Source organism: Lepus europaeus, chromosome 10, assembly GCF_033115175.1.
Source record: "Lepus europaeus isolate LE1 chromosome 10, mLepTim1.pri, whole genome shotgun sequence".
NCBI classification, from domain to species: domain Eukaryota; kingdom Metazoa; phylum Chordata; class Mammalia; order Lagomorpha; family Leporidae; genus Lepus; species Lepus europaeus.
In genome coordinates this window covers 125,494,171-125,515,972 of record NC_084836.1, presented here as the reverse complement: position 1 = coordinate 125,515,972, position 21,802 = coordinate 125,494,171, and the positions used below count along the sequence as shown (strand labels likewise).

Here is a 21,802-nt window from a genome sequence, read left to right as displayed (position 1 = left end):
CCCGCCACACTCCTCCTGAGCTCCCAGGGGCCGTTTCAAAAGAGCCCATGAAATGCTATGGCAGCCTTAGGGACTCTGGTTAGCATGAAAAGTTAGGGTTCTTGGTCAAATGTCCCAAACACTGGTTAAACGCACACAGCGTGCCAGACTGGATGGAGGCGCTGAGCCAGAGGTGAGAGGATGCTCAGCTCTCACTGCTGATTCCGCAACATTCCATTCCCAAAATGGGTATGGGCTCCAGTTACTCTTATGTAAATAAAATAAGATTAATTTTGTTTATAGACAGTTTCACAATAGCCCTTGGGGTTAATTAAAGACACACTTGGCTTCACAGAACCCAGACCAACAACCACGGCACAGCACGCTGGGAACTAGAGAAATCCCACCCGCTCTGTAGCCTCGAGGCAGACAGCTGACCCCACGTCGGGCTGGCAGGAAACACAGCCTGCCCTCTGTCACCATCCACTCCCTCTCACAAGATCTGGGCTGAGTTCAAAGGGAGGTCCGGCAAAGAGCTTTCCATGGTGGTCAACGCTGCTCTGCACAGGACCACGGGAGCCACTGACCCCCTGCCCAGCAGCCACGTTAAAGAACAGAGCCCCGGGATCACACACTGCCTGCCACCAGAAACCACCACCCAAGCGGATGCTGGGCTCTGCCACGCCACCGCCATGGACCGAGGGCTCACCTCCACGCTGGTGGGGCAGCACTCCACCGCCCGGCTGAGCATGATCCTGGCGTCCTCCGGCTCCTCCAGCTCCACAGCTGCCTTCCACAGACGGACTGAGTTGGGAACGTGCTCAAGGGCTGGGGAAGGTCCAACAGGAAACGGGGTCACAGGGGACTAAACAGGGGAGGCTCTCCCCTGAGCACTCGTCCTGAGTGAGCTGCTGCCTCACGCTGAGACCAGGGTCCTTTCAGACCAATGAAGGCAGGGCACCTTGTACCAGAAAGCAGGGTGGTGCTGGAAGGGGCTGGAGTGACACTGACCCTGCGAGCCCACCCAAGAGCTCGCCCCGTGCGGTTCCACGCACACAGGAAGACGGCACTCTGGGGTGACGGCGTGGTCTCCATCTTGGCACACTGTGGATTTCCAGGGTGCATGCACTCACAGAGATATCGAGCTGCACAGGGGCTGGTGTTGTGGCACAGTGGGTTAAGCCGCTGCCTGGAATGCCAGCATCCTGTATGAGCACCAGTTCGAGTCCTGGCTACTCCAGTTCTGAGCCAACTCCCTGCTAATGTGCCTGGCAAAGCAGCAGAGGATGGCCTGAACGGTTGGGCCCCTGCCACTCACAGGGAGACCAGGATGGAGTTCCTGGAGGAGTGAACCAGTGGATGGAAGATCCCTCTCTATCTTTCCTTTCTATAACTTCGTCTTTTAAGTGAATGAATAAAAGTTCTACAGAGTTAGGACAAGCACACGGCAGGTTAAACTTCCACACGGGAACCTGCACCTCACGTCAGGGCCTGGTGGGAACCTAGCTTCCCACTAAGGCGCCTGGGAAGCAGCAGATGATGCTGTAGGTGCTCCACACATGGGGGACCCAGAAGGAGCTCCAGGCTCCTGGCTTCTGTCTGGCCCAGCCCTGGCTGCTGTGGCCATCTGTGGGGGTGAACCAGACATTGGAAGATCTCGCTCCGTAACTATGAGCTTCAAACAAGTCTTAGGAAGAAAAAGAAAAATATAGATGTCACAGCTGTGTTCCCGGCGCCTGCCACAGCAGGGGTGGCACATGGCACTGCTCATCCTCCCAACTCCCGACTTGAAACGTCAAAGCCAGCTGTGTACGCGAGAGGACCATCACACACAGAGGAGGGGCAGGCTGGCCAGCTTCTTTCTGAGTAAGCAGGCAAACAAGCAAAAATCACACACACACTCACACACAAAAAAAACAAAAAAAAACAGAAACCAACGTGGAGTACCCCTGGCCCAGCTCCCAGGGAGAGGGTGGGACATAGCTCCCTACATTGGCTCGGCCCCACCGAGCCAGGAAAGGGACCAGGCTCAACCAGGCAGTCTGGGAGCTCCCAAACCTCTAAGCAGAACCCTTGCTCCACATGCAACCAAGGGCCCAGACCCACACGGTGAACCTGGAGTTACCCAGCGTGAGCACCGGGAGCAGGCTGAGGCTCTGCAGGCAGCCCTGGCAGGGGCGGTGGTGACCACTCGGAGCTAGCCCGGGGCAGGGTGGTGGTGACCACTCAAGAGCTACCCCGGGGCACAACCCAGCCCCCGGCCAAGCTTGCTTCTTGTAAACACATGGACCACCAATCCTGCTGGAAATCCACCTAAGATCCAGTGGTGCAGAGGCAGGCTCAGAAAACTCCTCATACGAAAACAGGGACGGCCAGGACGAGGTCCCCTGACCCCTTCCGAACCCCACTGGCCAGTGGAAGCAATCCCCTCTCCCGTCTGAGGAGAAAGGACCTCTGCCCTCTCCTATGGCCAAGCCAGATGGCAGCCTGCATCCATTCCTGGGAGACACCGAGGGCTGCCTCAGCGACACATGGAAGGTCCCAGGGTCTGGGGCAAGTAGGACCCTCCTCCATGATGAAAACCCTCGTGGCATCAACGTGGAAGATGTGTGCCGGCCTGGGGCTCTGCACTTTGCAGGGACACATGCCTGGGAAGGGGGAAGCCATTCTACCCATCCCCCGAGTCCCCAAGGCTCCCTGGCGGGGGGGCGGGGGGGCGGTCCAAGCAACAAACAGCTCAGCAGCAAGTCCCTCTAGCTCCTGCCCCAGATGCAGTGAGCTGACTGTGCCGCCTTGGGGAGTGCAGCTGCAGGCCCCTGGAGGAACGAGCCAGAGACCCAGAGACTTCGCTGCTGGACACTCAGCTAAGAGACATAAAGTGACTGAGCCTCTGGCCACCTACCAAAAAGTCAGCACTGGTGACAGACTGAGGCCCGGCTGGCTGTGGGGGCGGCCTCACCCAATGGGAAACAGCTGAGCAGGTGGGGCGGAGCCAAGCACAGGTGCAGTGCAGGTGAGCTGCCTGAGCCCCAGCGCACACCTCCCTCGAAGGTGAGCACAGGTGAGCCACAGGCGGCTGCTCAGCCGTCTTGCCTCCTTGGCCCACCCTTAGGGTCAAAGGGCCAAGGGAGGCACCACCTGTGGTCTACCTGTGGGTCCACACAGCACCTGTGCCGCTGCTGCGCCTCCATCTGCATTGGCTGCTCTCCTATTGGCCCACTGACAGCCAGGATACGAATCTAGGGTCCCTCATACGCCTGCCATTCAGACAAAGTGGGCAGAACAGCAGGGGGCCTCCACACCCCAGGTGAGAGGCCTCAGTCCTGCAGGGTACAATGGACACCGTGAAGACAGACACCAGTCTACAGAGCTGCTGCTTACACAGCAATCACAGCGTCAGGATAGTTCCCTGGTCTGCAACGTCCCAGCCCCAGCCCCATGAAGCCACTGTCGGCAGGCACAGGGAGGGTACGTCCACAGCTCCACACTCTGACTCCCAAGGCGACACTAAATCCACTACACACGGGGAGACTATGTCCAAAGCCCACAAGGTCCTCAGCTGTAGTTAAAAAGGTTTTTTTTTTTTTTGAAAGCCAGAGAGACAGAAAAGAGAGGTCTCCCACCCACTGGTTCACTCCTCAAATGGCCACAAGATCGGGGTGGGTCAGACCAAAGTCAGGAGCCCAGAACACAGTCCGGGTGTCCCTTGAGGGTGACAGAAACACAAGCACACAGGCCATCGCCTGCTGCCTCCCCGGGTGCACGTTAGCAGGGAGCTGGAGTCGGGAGCGTTTCCAGGACGGAAACCCCAGTGCTCTGAAACGGGTACACTTGCCCTCTGGGTTATGCATCAGGGTTCCCATTTCCAAGAATAAAAGTTAACTACAGCAGCAAGAAGAGGCAAAACACCGAGGATTCACCCCTTTGGAAATAAATGTCTGCGTCTCCATCCAGGTACAGAACCCTGACCAAGGGCGGGCATTTAGCAAAGCAGTTCGATGCCACTTGGGACACCCCCATACCATGTCAGAATCCCTGGGTTCAAATCCCAGCTCTGCTGCCAACTCCAACCTCCTGCTAATGTGCAGCCTGAGAGGCAACAGGTGATGCTTCAAGTAACTGGGTGCCCAACACCCACGCAGGAGACCCAGGCGTACATACAGACACCCAGCACTCACATACACAGCAGCTCCTGGCTTCGGCCTGGCCAAGCCCCAGCTGTTGCAGACATTTGGGGAGTGAACCAGCAGATGGGAGAGCGCCCTGTCTCTCTGCCTTTCAAATAAATGATTTTTCAAACATTTATTTATTTGAAAGACTGAATTACAGAGAGGTAGGGAGAGGTAAAGAGATCTTCCATTCACTGGTTCACTCCCCAAATGGCTGCCAAGGGCCAGGGCTGGGCCAGGCTGAAGCTAAAAGCCAGGAGCTTCATCCGGGTCTTCCATGTAGGTGCTGGGGCCCAAGCAGTCAGCCATCTCCCACGGCCTTCCCAGGCACATTAGCAGTGAGCTGGATCAGAAAGGACTCAAACCAGTGCCCATGTGGGATGCTGGCACTGCAGACGGCAGCTTTACCTGCTACACCACAGCGCTGGCCCCCAAAAATATTTATTTATGCAGAGCACAGCAGTACCTGAGGGAAGTCCTCACTTCCACCCAAGTGGTCCAGAAACAAAGACACAGAACGCTGCCCTGTTGCTGCTGTGCACTGCTCAAGTTCGGGGCTGCGTTGGTGCTCCTTACACCTGGGAACGCCATCATTAGCCTGAAGTCACCCTCACCCGTGATCCTACCTCCCAGGAGGGAGCCGGCTCAGGTCCATGTCACAGAGCACTGGTGCTAAAACCAAGCACCGCTAAATGATTTGAAGGTCGAATAGCAAGGCCGAGGTTGTGGTGCAGTGCATGAAACCGCTGTCTGACGAACGCTGGCTCAAGTCCCGGCTGCTTCGCTTCCGATCCAGGTCCCTACTAACACACCTGGGAAGGCAGCAGAAGATGGCCCAAGAGCTTGGGTCCCTGCACCCATGTTGGAGCCCTGGATGGAGCTCCAGCCTCTTGGCATCTGCCTGACCCAGCCCTGGCTGCTATGGCCATTGGCCATAGCTGTGTTGTTCTGAAGCCAGGCACCAGGAGCTTCTTCCGGGTCTCCCATGTGAGTGCAAGGGCCTAAGGGCTTGGGCCATCTTCTACTGTGGCTTCCCAGGCCATAGCTGAGAGCTGGATTGGAAGAAGAGTAGCCGGGACTCGAACCAGTGCCCATATGGGATGTCGGCACTGCAGACCAGGGCTTTAATCCACTGCGCCACAGCACTGGGCCCTCTCTCTGCATCTTTCCCTCTCTCTGTAACTGCCTTTCAAATGAATAAGTAAAGCGTAGGGGCTGGCGTTGCCTGCAGTGCCAGCATCCCATATGGATGCCAGTTTGAGTCCCGGCTGCTCCACTTCTGATCCAGCTCCCTGCTAGTGTACCTGGAAAAACAGCAGAAGATGGCCCAAGTATTTGTGCCCCTGCACCCTTGTGGGAGCCCTGGAAGAAGCTCCTGGCTTCAAATCAGTGCAGCTCCAACTGCTGCAGCCAACTGGGGAGTGAACCAGCAGATAGAAAACCTCTGTTGGTGCCGTGGCTCAACAGGCTAATCCTCCGCCTAGCGGCGCCGGCACACCGGGTTTTAGTCCCGGTCAGGGCGCCGGATTCTGTCCCGGTTGCCCCTCTTCCAGTCCAGCTCTCTGCTATGGCCCGGGAGTGCAGTGGAGAATGGCCCAAGTGCTTGGGCCCTGCACCCCAAGGAGACCAGGAGAAGCACCTGGCTCCTGCCTTCGGATCAGCGTGGTGCACCGGCCGCAGCGCACCAGCCGCGGTGGCTGTTGGAGGGTGAACCAACGGCAAAGGAAGACCTTTCTGTCTCTCTCTCTCACTGTCCACTCTGCCTGTCAAAAAGAAAAAAAAAAAAAAAAAAAAGAAGACCTCTCTCTCTCTCTCTCTGCATGTGCCTCTCTGTGATTCCGCCTTTCAAATAAATAAGTAAATCTTTTTTTTTTTCCAAGAAAGAAACCAGACCCTTCACACGGTGCCTTTTAAGTGTCTCACCTGGCAAGACAGGCCAGGACTGGGGAGCCACTGAAGGCCGGCTGGGTGAGGCCAAGTGCCTCCCACCTGAGTGAGGGCAGGGCCAGGAGGCCATTCTTGCAAAGCCCAGGGCACCTCCACACGCCCTCCACACGCCCCCTCCTCTCCAAACGTGAAGCCAGCTGGAAACAAACCCAGAAATCTGGTAGGAACGGGAGTGACCACCAAGACACGCATGGCCATCCACCCAATGGCAGCGGGAATTCAGATGAGCTTCCCTAAGCGATAGAATAATCAGGCAAAGTTCAACATACTTTTCATCAAAGAGCACATCTTCCTGGCTTAAAAAGATTCGCTGAATTCTAAAACCAAGATGGTGCTGCTAATCTGCTCCTGGCCTCACTGCGAGTCTGGCTCTGAGCAGTCAGTGAGCAGCAGGGGTGCAATCAAGAAAGCAGGCAGGTCTGAGCGAGCACACGCAGTGCACACAGGTGAACACACACACATGGGAGCACACGCAGTGCACACGAGAGCACACGCGCACACGGGAGCACACGCAGTGCACACGAGAGCACACGCGCACATGGGAGCACACGCAGTGCACACGAGAACACACGCGCACATGGGAGCACACGCAGTGCACACGAGAGCACACGCGCACATGGGAGCACACGCAGTGCACACGAGAGCACACGCGCACATGGGAGCACACACAATGCACAGGTGAGCACACACAATGCACACGGGTGAGCACACACATACAGGCAGGGAGAACCGGAGGATGTGGGACACAAGCAGACATCCCCTGGCCTCTAACAGACAGAAACTGCATCAGTTCAGGGTTTTCTATGCAAAAGCTCCCACCCGCCTGGCCCTGACCAGCACCACGCAAGCCTTGACGTGACATGCCTCTACCTGATCCTTCACTAAAATGCACGTATGTGAACACGAAAGCTGGAGACCACTCACGGAAACCACCCTTGGGTCTGTAAATCTACCTTATTTTACCAAGCTACAAATTCAGAATAAGCCATGACCAGCATCAGCTCCGGTTCTGTGCACATCCTGGTGAAGTCACAAGTTCCGCAGGAATGACAAGTAAGCAAACCACCCAAGAGCTCTATCCGGGTGACTCCAGACACACGGACAGGTGGCACAGCTGCCTCGCGGGAGTACATGGCAGTCTGACCTGCTGCACAAGTCCAGTGTGCAGCCCTGGTATGGCTCATCACACTGCTCTGGACACAGAAGAAGCGGCCCACACCTGCAGAGGACCTTCTGCGGCCAGGCACTGGCCCTGCACACACCATCCTGGGCCCTCCAGCACCCACTGTCCTCATCTCAGGTGAGGAAAACCTGAACCAGCGACGGCCCCACTCAGAGTCACGCAGCCCGGCCGAAGGCAGGAGGGCATCTCAACCCCATGTGTGTCAACTGGGCCAGGCACCGCCCTCCACAGGGGCCCTCCAGGAAAGGTCTGAGGGCAGACGCCCAGGCCAGGAAGCAGACTGGAGCCCATTACCAGCTCCTTACGGACCTCACTGGACACCTGAGTCCAGCAGCAGAAAAGCTCTCCCGGCACAGGGCGCCAGTGACCGAGGGGGCAGCACCTGGTAGGGCCCCGCCGAGGGAGACTCACCCTTCCGAAGGACTCGCTTCTTCGCGCGGATGTCTGTCTCCAGCTCTGCTGCTCTGATGTAGATCCTGACAGACTGTGGGAGATGACGCACAGCTTGGGCCACCACGGCCTTGGCTGTGTCCCCGGGCTGCAGCCTGGCTGCCTCTAACCAGACGTCTTCACTCTGGAAGCAAAGGCAAAGCGCAGGAAGCGTGAGCACAGACGGACGACAGCTGCAGGGCAGCAGCTGGGCCCCACCAGTGCTCCCTGTGACGCCAGGGTGTCCTCCACGGTCTAAAGTACCGCAAGCTGCACAAGCACACAGACAGCACTTGGAGTCTGTCTAACCCACACGCCAAAACAAAGTGCCGGCAGAGTCCACTGAGAGGCAACCCTGGTCTTCAGGGCTCTCACGTTAGCTGGGGCAGAGAGGCGACCGAACTCTTTCCCAGTAAGGCTGCCACGAAATCCAACTCCATGTGACAATGCACCACAAACAGCAAATCTTTTCCACTCTCCATAAGGAAAGTGACCTGCCCGACTGGACACCAGAAGGGCCCACGGACACACGTGAGCCCTCGTCTTGTCTCCTGCAGCAGGCATGCCGCCCGGCACGGCACTCACCTTGGGGCACATCTCCGTCCCCTTCATGATGAGGTTTCGAGCCACCTGCAGCTTCCCGGTGACTTCCTCCAGGCGGGCTGATGCGATCCAGGCTGGCGGGTGGTGAGGGTTTGTCTCCCGAACAGACTTGAGCAGCAGTCGAGCCTTCTTGATATCACTGTAGAATTGTACAGGGATCAGGGCCACACTGCCACGGGCCCTCAGGACCCACAAGGAAGGTGCCTGCTTCATCGTAGCCGTCAGCTCCAATGTACCCACTCCACCAGACTCAAAACTCTGGTCAGCACCACCCCAAGCCTGTCTAATGCCCTGCAAACAACTTCTAGCACCCAGGTGCAGGACGGACGCCTGGAACACTCCCTGCCTCTGCCTCCGGATCTGAGCTGGGTCTGAAAAATCACTGAATACAACCGGCAACAGGTGCACTTTAGACAGAAACCGGACTGCTCCACTACATACCTGTCAGAACACCCGTGTCACAGGTCACCTATTTTCCAAATTAAATCCTAAGAGGACAACCAGAGTTCCCGCCCCAACCCGGCAAAGGCAAAGCACTCACTTGATGTCCCCTCCGTGGGTTGGGATCATAGAATTTAAATCCGTCAGGTACCCTTTGGGGTCAACTACAGTCTGTCCACTCACTGAGTCAGATACCTGTGAGACAGGCCAAGCGGAGAGTCAGTGGACATGGCAGGGAGCAGCCCAGTGGCCCCCAGAAGCCCCTCCCACGACCCTGCATGCCCATGCGGCCAACAAGACAACTTCAACTCAGACGCCAGGTGTGAGGAAGACAAACAGATTTCTTCTACGTGGGAAGATTTATATGAAAGAATGAAACCCTCAAGTCTCAGGAAAAAACCCATCTAGCCATAAAAAAGGGTCTGAGTAAAACTTGGAAATCTTGAACGACTGACAATTTCACTAACTAAAAAATTCTTACTTATTTATGAATTTATTTTGTATCTGAGAGGCAGAGACACGGAGAATGCTTCTGGCTACTGGTTCACGCCCACATCAGGCAGGGCAAGGCAGAGCAGGGGTCGGGAACACCGCCCAGGTTCCCACATGGGTGCCAAGGACTCGACTGCTTGAGCTCTTCCAGGGTTTGCATTTGTAGGAAGCTGGAATCAGCAGCGGAGCTGGGCCTCAAACCCAGGTGCTGCCAGACAGAGGGTGTCTGGGCGTCCAGCAGGGGGCGCACCCTTGACACAACTCCACTCTCCTCTACTGGGAAAGGTCATTTTCTTCACCAGAGCACTCAGTCCTGGGAGGGGCACAGACGCAGCAGTGAGGGTGGAAGGGGCACCCCCCTGCCCAGCTGCATCAGCCCCACCAACCCTGGTGATCAACGAGCTGACCCACGTCACAGCCAGGTCACTCACATCCACATTTTCATTTATCTGAAATGCTAAGCGACAGAGAGACAACTAGAGACAGGCACCTTCCAACTGCTGGCTCACTCTGCAGATTCCTGGAGCAGCTGGGGCTGGGCCAGGCACAAGCCAGGGCTCAGAACGGAATCTGGGTCTCTCACATGGGTGGCAGGGACCCAAGTACTTGACTATCCACTCCTTCCCGAGGCGAGCATTAGCAGGGAGCTGAGACTGGAAGTGGCAATGGGACTAGAACCCAGGCACTGCTACGGAAACTGTGCCAAAATCCCAACCCTACTCTCTGGCTGCCGTGATAAACACCACCACCAAAAACCACTGAAAAACAGGCAAAGGATGTGACATGTCTTCGATGACACACAAATGGCCAGGAAGTCCGTGAAAAGCTGCTCAACCGCAGCGATCACGAGGGAACTGCAAGGGAAAGCCACACGACACACCCACAGGACAGTCACTCTCGAGAAAGAAAACAAGTGGTGACAAGAAACAGAGAGACCGGAGCCTGTGCATGGCTACTGCAGGTGTGACGTGGTGCAGAGGCCACGCACAGCAGGGGGCTCCGCAGGGCAGTGTGTGGTCTCCCAGTTCAGATGTCAGCCGAGAGGCCCACATCCCACGTCGCAGAGTGCCTAGCCTGGAGAGCCGCGTCCACTGCCTGTGCCGAGTCTGGGAGGCGGCTCAAGCAGCTGAGTCCCTGTCACTTTTGTGAGAAATCTGGATTTTGCGCCCAGCCCCTGGCTTCCACCTGGCCCAGGCCAGGCCACTGTGGGCATCTGGGACGTGAACCAGCAGATGGGAGCTCCTGCTCTTTCTCTACCTGACTTTAAAAAAATGAACAAACATGAAACTGCTGCAGGTTCCAGCAACAATTCTGGGCATACCGCACTGGAAGCAATCAGCCAATGTTTGTACACTCAGATCCACAACAGGAAAAGGCAGAAGCCACCCCAGTGCCCATCAACAGATGACCAGACAAGCACAACCCAGTATGGGCACACCCACACACATACACACAAAGGAGTGCTGCCCACACGACAACCCAAGGGCCCCGACGACGCCACACTCAGCAGAGACGAAGATGACAAAGCCTCTGGGACTACTCAGCCCACAGCAGAGCTGGGAGCCAAGGAGCAGCACCGCCAGTCGGCATCAGGCAGCGCACAGCGGCCTGGGAAGACCAGGACATCTCTGGAGGGAGGGCAGGGGTGGTTTCAAAAGGATATGACTGGGCTCACTGTGTCAATGAACACAGTTAGAAAGGGTTAAAATGGAAAATTCAGTGTTACCTAGATTCTGCCACCAAAAATTACCATGAAGTCTGAACACAAACAGCCGCTGTGTAATAACACAAACGTCAGGGGGAAATGGCAGAACACAGAACGAGAAGACCCAACTGGGTGGCTAATAAAGCCACAGGCCAGGTTCCTGGGTGGGGGGAGGCCCTGCTCCACCTGCCGCCGCACTGCATCCTGGCAGCCTGCTCCTCGGCTTCCCTGCCGCTGCCCCCGCTTTAGGTGGGTTCTGTGTCAGTGAAGCCGCAATTCTACAGCTATCTGTTTCCCAGACCAAAGGAAACAACACATCGCAGAGTCCCACTCTTCAGCATCTTCATGCTTAAATCGATTTGTCAGGGCCGGTGCTGTGGCGTAGAGGATAAAGCCGCCACCTGCGGTGCCGGCATCCCATGTGGGTGCCGGTTCAAGTCCTGACTGCTCCACTTCTGACCCAGCTCTCTGCTATGCGCTGGGAAAGCAGAAAATGGCCCAAGTGCTTGGGCCCCTGCACCTGTGTGGGAGACCAGGAATAAGCTTCTGGCTTCAGATCAGCACAGCTCCAGCCATTGCAGCCATCTGGGGAGTGAACCAGCAGATGGAAGACCTCTCTCTTTCTCTCTATGCCTCTCCTTCTCTCTGTGTAACTCTTTCAAATAAATAAATAAATTTTTTAAAAAGTCCTATTTGTACAAGAATAAAATCAAGTCTACTTAAAACAACGAGAAGTCTTCCAAGGGAAACGCAGGGCAGGAAGCCGTGGTTGGGGAAACCCCAGCCGCCCTGTGTGGACGCCACATCACGGTGAATGGGACGGTGGCAGAGCTCGCAGCCAGACCTCTTCTGGGGCCTGGCCAGCACGAACAGCTCTTGCTGGTGACAGCGCCATGGCAGCCGATCTTAACAGGACTTCTTGCTGTGAACACGTCCTCCTCCTCTGGAGATCCCGGGCAGCGTGCAAAAGACGCTCTGGCGCCCCCTACGGGCTGGGGCTTCCACCCAGTGCACTCCTCACTGCAGGCTCCTTATGCGGAAAACCCCTCGGCCCTTTCCTGACACAAATCACCTCCCCCCTCTGTCTCCAGCAGAAACCTCCTGGTCACCGCCAGCCACTGCCCCAGAGCTGCCTGCCTCCTGTGTGCTGAATTCTAAGTACCTTCCTGCATCTACTGGAATGATCACACATATTTTTATTTTGAATTTACCACCCTGAAATCCAGAAGTAAACAGAATTCGCTTATGAAAAACAATCACGGGGCCAGCGCTGTGACGAAGCGGATAAGGCCACTACCGGCAGTGCCAGCATCCCATATGGGCGCTGGTTTGAATCCTGGCTGCTTCTGATCCAGCACACTGCTATGGCCTGGGAAAGCAGAAGATGCCCAAATCCTTGGGCCCCTGCGCCCATGTGGGAAAACCTGGAGGAAGCTCCTGGCTCCTGGCTTCAGAGTGGCATGGCTCTGGCCATTGCAGTCATATGGGGAGTGAACCAGTGGATGGAAGACACCCTCCCCTCTCTCTCTGAAACTCTCCCTTTCAAATAAATAAATCTTTAAAAAAATAAATGAAGACAGATAAAGTAAGGTGATCAAGAAAGGCCTCTGGAAAAAAAAACACAGGGGACGGTGTGGTGGCGCTGTGGGTTAAGCTGCTGCCTGTGAGGCCAGCATCCTGTATGGGCACCAGTTCGAGTCCCCGCTGCTCCACTTCCAATGCAGCTGACTGCTAGTGCACCTTGGAAGGTAGGGCACCCGGCCCCAGTGCTTGGGCCCCTGCACCCATGTGGGAGATGTGGACAGAGCTCCTGGCTCCTGGCTTCGGTCTGGCCCAGCCTCGGCAATAGTGGTCATCTGGGGGGTCAATCATCTGATGGAAGACCTCGCTCGCTCACTCTCTCTGCCTCTCTGTAACTCTGTCAAATAAATAAAAAATCTAAAACAAAGAGCAAACAACTTTCAGAAATTATAAATTATTTTTTTAAAAAACACAGTACAGTAAAAGATCAAGTGAAACTTAAGTTTCCCACTGCTAGAAAGGCAATGGCTGAGTGTTCGTTCTATTTTCTCTACTTCCAGTCGTGTGAAATTCCCTTACAAACACCTAGAGGGACAGGGTATTAACCCTACCTGGGATGCCTACAGCCCTTATCAGAAGGCCTGGGTTCAAGTCTCAGGTCCGCTTCCAGGCCCAGCTTCTGGCTGATGTGCACTCTGGGAGACAGCAGGTGATGGCCCAAGTACTCTGGTTCCTGCCATCCAAATGGGAGACCTGTACTGGGTTCCAGACTCCTGGCTGCAACCTGGACCAGCCCTGACTGTTGTGGACATTTCAAGAGGGATTCAGTACATGGAAGACCTCTCTCTGTTTCTCTCTCTGCCTTTCAAATAAAATTAAATGAATAGGGGCTGGCGCTGTGGCGCAGTGGGATTAACACCCTGGCCTAAAGTGCCAGCATCCCATATGGGTGCTGGGTTGAGACCCGGCTGCTCCACTTCCAATCCAGCTCTCTGCTATGGTCTGGGAAAGCAGTGGAAGATGGCCCAAGTCCTTGGGCTCCTGCACCCACGTGGGGGACCCGGAAGAAGCTCCTGGCTCCTGGCTTCAGATCGGCACAGCTCTGGCCATTGCGGCCAATTGGGGAGTGAACCAGCGGATGGAAGACCTCTTTCTCTCTGCTTCTCCTCTCTCTGTATAACTCTGACTTTCAAATAAAATAAATAAATCTTTAAAAAAAAATTAAATAACGCCGGCGCCATGGCTCAACAGGCTAATCCTCCGCCTTGCAGCACCGGCACACCGGGTTCTAGTCCCGGTCGGGGTGCCGGATTCTGTCCTGGTTGCCCCTCTTCCAGGCCAGCTCTCTGCTGTGGCCAGGGAGTGCAGAGGAGGATGGCCCAAATCCTTGGGCCCTGCACCCCATGGGAGACCAGGAGAAGCACCTGGCTCCTGCCATCGGATCAGCGTGGTGCGCCAGCAGCAGCGCGCCAGCCGCGGCGGCCATTGGAGGGTGAACCAACAGCAAAGGAAGACCTTTCTCTCTGTCTCTCTCTCTCACTGTCCACTCTGCCTGTCTTAAAAAAAAAAAAAAAAAAATTAAATAGATAATTAGAAAAATGTACAGGAAGCATCCACTCAGCAGGCCATCATGCCCTGGCAGAGACCTGGGACATGGACGCTCTCTTCCAGCACACACGCCCGGCCACTGGCCTGTAGGCATGCTCTTCCCGGGGCCGGCTCTCTGGACTGCAGCCTTTTCTGCTTTGTGAAGTCCTTACTTTCTAAATAAACAACTTTGAAAGCATTTTCCTTCATGACTCCAGAGGTCAACATCAAAAGCAACACGGCTCGGAGTAGCCGATCTCCAGAGCACAGGGTCTGCTCCCTGCAGGCCTCGGGCCACTCCCAGGAGCAGGAAGCAAATACTCCCACTCAGCATTCACGTGCAGAGGGCAGACCTAGCACACGACCAACAGGGCCCCCGTGGCTCCTCACAGGAGCCACAGCAGCTGCAGCAGAGCCCAGGCTCCCGAGCGAAGGCAGGCAAGTGGTGGGGCTGGTCCCTGGCCTGCAGCACGTGGAGGGCACTGCACCCGGGCCCCTGTCGATGGAAACAAGGACTTACCTGCATGGACGCCCAACCACTCTTCTTAACACGACGCAGAACCTTACATCACCAAAGGCCTGCTCACCTCATGACAAAGCATCAGCAAAGAATGATCCCTCACCTCTCTGTTCTGGGTTTGTCAGCTTTTTTTAAACAAACATGTTAGTTCTCTAACAAGAAAACAGAAATCTTTCAGCAGCAGGTTTAAGAAAATGCAGCATGCAACCCTCACCTGGCTGAGCCTCATGTCCATCAGGGTGTTCCGGGCCTGGCCAATCTTCCTCATGTCCAGCTCTCCTGTGCCAGGTGTCATGAGTCCCGGTGTCATGCCCCCTGGGTATGGGGTGTTCAGCCCCCCTGGGTAGGGTGTGTTAAGACCTCCAAATTGCTGTGGGAAAAGGGTGGCTCAGTCACAGCACCAAATGCAGGAGCACTTAGCCCAGCACCCTGCGCCCTGGTGGACACTCACAGTTTGTCGAGGATCCACTGAGGTGTGGCTCTCTCCAGTCTGTAAATGTTTGGCGAAGAAACTGTCGGGGACAGGGGTCAGTTTCTCGTAGCGCGGGCTCCGCTGTCGCTTGTTCCTGGCGTCGCCAACCTCAGGGATGCTCAGCCACTCTTCTTCTGTGACTTCTGCCAACTTCCTCTGCAGAGCCAGCCCCCAAAACATGAATCCGCTGCAGAGCCCCACAGCACAGACAAGACTGTGCTCCCTCCCTCAGCCCCAGATCAGCACCTGTTACAAGGCTCATGGTCAGCGCCACAGTGCTGTATGAAATTCAGTGACAAAACAACAAAGCAACCAATGCAGAAATGGCGCTCTGCTCCACTCAGAAGAAGCGACCTACTACCTACTGATGATCAACCCGTCAGGGACAGCATCTGGCCCTACTACCTACTGATGATCAACCCGTCAGGGACAGCATATGCCTTGCATTAGGATGCCAAGTCCCAATCAGGGTGCCTGGAGTTGTTCCCGGGTTCATTCCCGGCTCTGGCTCCCAACTCCGGCTTCCTGCCAAGGTAGACCCTGGGAGGCAGCAGGGATGGCTCAAGTAGTTGCATCTCTGCAACTCACAGGAGAGACCTGGATGGATCTTCTGACTCCCAGCTTCAAACCCCATCTTGGCTGCTGTAGGCACTGGGGAACAAACTAGAGGACGGGGACTCTGGCCTGTCTCTCTCTCTGCCTCCCCAATGCTCTGGCCTGTCTCTCTGCCTCCCCAGTGCTCTGGCCTGTTTCTCTCTCTGCCTCCCCGATGCTCTTGCCTGTCTCTCTCTCTCTGCCTCCCCAATGCACAGTGGGCTAAGCCACCACCTTTAAGGTCAGCATCCCATATGGGCACTGATTCAAGTCCCAGCTGCTCCATTTCCAATCTAGCTCCCTGTTAATGCGCCTGCGAAAGCAGAGGAAGATGGTCCAAGTGCTTCGGCCTATCACCCACGTGGGACACGAGGTGTCTTTGCCCTGGTCATTGCAACCATTTAAGGAATGAACCAGCAGATGAAAGATCTATTTTTCCCTCTCTGTAACTGTGCCTTACTAATAAATAAATAGATAAGGGCCGGCACTGTGGCGTAGTGGGTAAAGCCACTGCCTATAGTGCCAGCATGCTATATGGGCGCCAGTTTGAGTCCCAGCTATTCCACTTCCGATCCAGCTCTCTGCTATGGTCTGGGAAAGCAGTGGAAGATGACCCAGTCCTTGGACCCCTGCACCCGCATGGGAGACCCAGAAGAAGCCCCTGGCTCTTGGCTTCGGATTGGCCCAGCTGCAGCGATTGCGGCCAACTGGGGAGTGAACCAGCAGATGGAAGACCTCTGCCTCTCTGCCTCTCTGTAACTCTGCCTTTCAAATAAATAATCTTTATGAATAAATAATCTTTAAAAAAATATTTGGGTGCAAAGAGTTTTTTAAAAATAAACACATAAATACATGTATAAACACATAAATAAATACACAGATAAACACGTAGATTAATAAACACACAGATAACCGTATGGGGACAGACTACATGGGACAACGCCATCTAACACTGCAGGCTGTCTCCTCTGGAAGCAGTGTGAGGTGCACACACTTTACTGACAACTCCTATGAAGGGAACTGAGGACGCACGAGGCTGGGGAAGAATTTAAACACGTTTCAGGCTCAACAAGACCTCCGTCAACTGTGCCCAGGACACTGGGACAATGCTGCAGAGCGTGCTGTGCTGGGTAAAGGGTTTCTTCACGCCCGCCTGGCTCCTCACCAGACCTCATCACCTCACTCGGGCCTCCCACATCGGAGCCAGGCAGTACTGGGGGCTGCAGGATGCACAGCCCACACTGCCCACTGCTGGAAACAGACCCTTGCTTGAAGGGAGAACCTGCATACTCCACCTGCCCACCCCTGGAAAGAGCGGCCGCAGAGGAAGTCAGAAAACGACAAACCCTAAGGGACGTGGAAGTGGAAGAAGAGAATGAACTGAAGGAGATGGAATGGATGAACTCGGAGTCAGGGGCCCGCTGCAACCTCTCAGTCTACGCAGGAGTCACCGCCCCACGGCACCCACGAGTGACCTCAGAGTCAGGGGCCACTGCCCCACGGCACCCACGTGTGACCTCAGAGTCAGGGGTCCGCTGCGACCTCTCAGTCTACGCAGGGGTCACCACCCCACGGCACCCACAAGTGACCTCAGAGTCAGGGGCCACCGCCCCACGGCACCTCACGTGTGACCTCAGAGTCAGGGGCCCGCTGCAACCTCTCAGTCTACGCAGGGGCCACCGCCCCACGGCACCCACGTGTGACCTCAGAGTCAGGGGCCACCGCCCCACGGCACCCACGTGTGACCTCAGAGTCAGGGGCCACCGCCCCACAGCACCTCACGTGTGACCTCAGAGTCAGGGGCCCGCTGCAACCTCTCAGTCTACGCAGGGGCCACCGCCCCACGGCACCCCACGTGTGACCTCAGTCAGGGGCCACCGCCCCACGGCACCCCACGAGTGACCTCAGAGTCAGGGGTCCGCTGCAACCTCTCAGTCTATGCAGGGGCCACCGCCCCATGGCGCCCCACGGCACCCCACGTGCACACCAGCTCAAATCCCGGCTGCTCCACTTCGATCCAGCTCCTGCTAATGCACCTGGGAAAGCAGTGGAAGACGGCCCAAGTGCTTGGGCCCCTGCACCTGCACAGGAATCCCAGATGGAGTTCAAGCTCCTGGAGCAGCCCTGGCCACTGCAGTCATTTGGGGAGTGAACCAGCAGATGGAAAATTGATCTCTCTCTAACTCTGCCTTCTAAATAAATAAACTAATAAAAAACTATGTGAGAATTCTGGTAGTGCTAAAAAACCACATAAACTAGGCCGGCGCCGTGGCTCAACAGGCTAATCCTCCGCCTTGCGGCGCCGGCACACCGGGTTCTAGTCCCAGTCAGGGCTCCGGATTCTGTCCCAGTGGCCCCTCTTCCAGGCGAGCTCTCTGCTGTGGCCAGGGAGTGCAGAGGAGGATGGCCCAAGTCCTTGGGCCCTGCACCCCATGGGAGACCAGGAGAAGCACCTGGCTCCTGCCGTCGGATCAGCGCGGTGTGCTGGCCGCAGCACGCCAGCCGCGGCGGCCATTGGAGGGTGAACCAACGGCAAAGGAAGACCTTTCTCTCTGTCTCTCTCACTGTCCACTCTGCCTGTCTAAAAAAATTAAAAAAAAAAAAAAAAAAAAGATTTATTTGACAGAGAAACCTTCCACCCACTGCTTCACTCCCCAAATAGTCACAATGGCCACGACTGGGCCAGGTGGAAGTCAGGAGCCTGGAGATCCCTCTGTGCCTCCCATGTGGTGACAGGGACCAAGCAAGGGAGGTGATGGGAAGTGGAGCAGCCAGGACTGGAACAAGTGTTCCACTATGAGATGCTGGCATCGCCACACCACACTAGCTCCCATGTGCCCCGTTTGTTGTGTCGGGTGGAAAAGTATTTTTACACACATACACACAAGGAAGCACAGGCAGGCTGGGCAGCCTGGCCATGCTGACTGCTTACAGGCACAAGAATGGCCACCCCATCTGCTTACTTTGAGATCTGAGAACTGTTGCTGGATTTTGGGGCGCTCCATGCGGTACTTCTCAATTTCTTCTTTTTCTCTCTGTTCCCTAGAAAATAAAACATGTGCATGCATTAGAAATACAGACAGCAGGCCAGCACTATAGTGCAGTGGGTACAGCCGCCGCCGGCGGTGCCAGATCCCACATGGGTGCTGGTTCAAGTCCTGGCTGCTCCACTTCTGATCCAGCCCCCTGCTAATGAGCCTGGGAAAAGAAGTGGAAGACGGCCCAAGTGCTTGGGCCCCTGCACCCACGCGGGAAACCCAGATGAAGCTCCTGGCTTTGGCCATTTGGGGAGTGAACCAGTGGATGGAAGATCTCTCCCACTCTCCCTCCCTCCCTCCCTCTCTCTCTCTCTCTCCTCTTCCTCCAACTCTACCTTTCAAATAAGTAAAAATAAAATAAGTAAAATGAGCCGGCGCCACGGCTCAATAGGCTAATCCTCCGCCTTGCGGCGCCGGCACACCGGTTCTAGTCCCGGTCGGGGAGCCGGATTCTGTCCTGGTTGCCCCTCTTCCAGGCCAGCTCTCTGCTGTGGCCAGGGAGTGCAGTGGAGGATGGCCCAAGTCCTTGGGCCCTGCACCCCATGGGAGACCAGGAGAAGCACCTGGCTCCTGCCATCAGATCAGCGCGGTGCACCGGCCGCAGCGCGCCAGCTGCAGCGGCCATTGGAGGGTGAACCAACAGCAAAGGAAGACCTTTCTCTCTGTCTCTCTCTCTCTCACTGTCCACTCCGCCTGTCAAAAAAAAAAAAAAAAAGTAAAATGAAATAGGGTGATGTCTGGCCTGGCAGTGAGACACGTGGAGACACCCGGGTCCAATGCCCGGCTCCAGACCTGGACTCCAGCTCCCTGCCAATGAAAGCCCTGGGAGGCAGTGGCGATGGCTCAAATGGTTAGATTCCTGTCACAAACATGGCAGACCTGGATGCAGCTCCTGGCTTTTCAGCTCGGGCTCACTGTAGTACTCAGGAGTGAACCAGTGGTGGGCAGCAAACTGTCTCTCCACTTGTCTCCTCTTGTCTTTGAAACAAGAAAAAAAAAATACTCCATGTCCACTGTAAAATCAAAGTTGCTTTGCCATATGTTTCCATAGCCAAAAACAGCAACCCCATATTCTGAGCAGCTGAAACGTACTGTAACTCCAAGTCAGATAAACCTTCAGGCTCTCCTCTGAACTACCTTGACATATTGGGTTGGGTTGTTCTGTTAATTTGCTTTTGCTTTTGTGTGTGTGTGTGTGTTTGGTTTTACTTGTAGATTTAAGATCATTAAATTTGCTTTGAGGGACCAGTGCTGTGGTGTAGGGAGCTAAACCTCTACCCGTGGCACCAGCATCCAAAATGGGCACAGGTTCGTGTCCCAGCTGCTCCTCTTCTGATCCAGCTCTCTGCTGTGGCCTGGGAAAGCAATAGAAGAAGGCCCAGGTGCTTGGGTCCCTGCACCCATGTGGGGGACTCAGAAGAAGCTCCTGGCTTTGGATCGGCGCAATTCCAGCCATTGTGGCCGTTTGGGAGCAGAATCTGAATCAGCAGACAGAAGACCTTTCTCTCTGTCTCTAACTCTACCTCTCAAATAGAGAAAATCTTTTAGGAAAAAAAGAAAAAAGGAAACACATCTAACACACCTAGCCTACTCCCCAGCTGCCTGCCTCATGGTCACTGGGAGCTGTGGCCACTGCTGTGGCCCAGCATGGACCTTAGCAGCAGCCCAGGTGAAGCCCAAGGTGCAACACCTCAAGGGCAGTGCTGCTGAACGTGCGTCACTCCTCGCCCCAACGTCAAAGCACAGCGGTCACCACATCCATGCCAGGTCGAGTCCAGCTGCTCTGCTCCAGACCCCGCTCCCTGCTGTGGCCTGGGAGAGCACCAGAGGATGACCCAGGCGCATGGGCCCCTGCTGGGAGACCCAGAAGCTCCTGGCTCCTGGCTTCAGCCTTGCCCAGCCCTGGTCATTGTGGCCATTGGGGGAGGGAAGATCTCTCTCTCCCAGTCCCTCCCCTGTAACTCTGCCGTTCAAATACATAAATCTGTTTAAAAAAAAAAAAAATCAGCGTCACTGTCACGAGAAGGTGAAAGGCAGAAGGGGGAATTCTCCATGACAAGTGTGCACAGTGGACGTGAGGGGCGACCCGGATGGTGCCGTGCCCTGCTCTGGGCACTGGCTGTCGGGTAACAGGGCTGGGCATAGTGCTGTGAAGTGTTGTACAGCCACTGTGCCCGTGGAAGATGGCAAATGAGCTTGTGGTCCTGCAGGGGTCGGTGGTGTGGTTAGGGAGCTCAGGCCAGTGATGGGGCATTGATGCTAGGAGCTAGGCTGGGCCCCGCAAGCACTGTGTCCTCACACCCTGCTGCACATCAGGTGCCCTCTGCAGGCCCTCGACCCAGCCAGAAACACAGCCCCAGCTACAGTGAAGCAAACATGCAAACTGTGAGGCAGCACAGGGACAGCGGCGTGCACTGCTGTTGCCTCTTCCCGCTGTTTCGGTTATGAAAGCCTCCAGGATAAAAGGGTTTTAAAAGCCACCACTTTTTACTATGACTTTCTCAATGTGTCCACGTCACTGTGTTTAAAACGAATTAATGGGCCAGCGCTGCGGCTCACTAGGCTAATCCTCCGCCTTGCAGCGCCAGCACACCGGGTTCTAGTCCCGGTCGGGGCACCAACCCTGTCCCGGTTGCCCCTCTTCCAGGCCAGCTCTCTGCTGTGGACCGGGAGTGCAGTGGAGGATGGCCCAAGTCCTTGGGCTCTGTACCCCATGGGAGACCAGGAGAAGCACCTGGCTCCTGCCATCGGATCAGCGCGGTGCGCCGGCCGTAGCGCGCTACCGCAGCAGCCATTGGAGGGTGAACCAACGGCAAAAGGAAGACCTTTCCCTCTCTCTGTCTCTCTCTCACTGTCCACTCTGCCTGTCAAAAAAATAAATAAAATTAAATTAAAAAAAAAAAAACGAATTAATGTCAAAGTACGGGAGTCAAATCAGCGAATGCAAAACCATTTACACCTAATTACTATTCACATGCCCTGATTTAACAACAAGTTTTCAGAAACTCCACAACGTTCTACTTCTCCTAAAGTTATCTTGAAAAAAATTAGAAGTTCTATATATATATTACGGGAAGTTACAAAGTTACCAGTTATAAGCCCCCCACCCCATGTCATAGCAC

General features: G+C 55.5%; 1 protein-coding gene across 2 annotated transcripts in view; it reads right to left on the bottom strand.

Moving 5' to 3' along the window:
• Nucleotides 1-21,802, bottom strand: part of PRPF6 (pre-mRNA processing factor 6) — a 41,702-nt gene that overhangs the window by 16,193 nt on the left and 3,707 nt on the right. Inside the window, exons 1-8 of one of the 2 annotated variants that reach the window (XM_062204514.1) lie at nucleotides 19,560-19,649; nucleotides 18,606-18,684; nucleotides 15,028-15,204; nucleotides 14,791-14,946; nucleotides 8,852-8,946; nucleotides 8,293-8,449; nucleotides 7,690-7,852; nucleotides 689-807 (exon numbers count right to left, since the gene is read on the bottom strand). In XM_062204514.1, the coding sequence (XP_062060498.1) occupies nucleotides 689-807; nucleotides 7,690-7,852; nucleotides 8,293-8,449; nucleotides 8,852-8,946; nucleotides 14,791-14,946; nucleotides 15,028-15,204; nucleotides 18,606-18,647 (909 nt within the window). In that variant the 5' untranslated portion in view covers nucleotides 18,648-18,684; nucleotides 19,560-19,649. Of the gene's footprint in view, nucleotides 1-688; nucleotides 808-7,689; nucleotides 7,853-8,292; nucleotides 8,450-8,851; nucleotides 8,947-14,790; nucleotides 14,947-15,027; nucleotides 15,205-18,605; nucleotides 18,685-19,559; nucleotides 19,650-21,802 lie in introns of those variants that run through there. The other variant, XM_062204512.1, reaches the window with a different exon arrangement.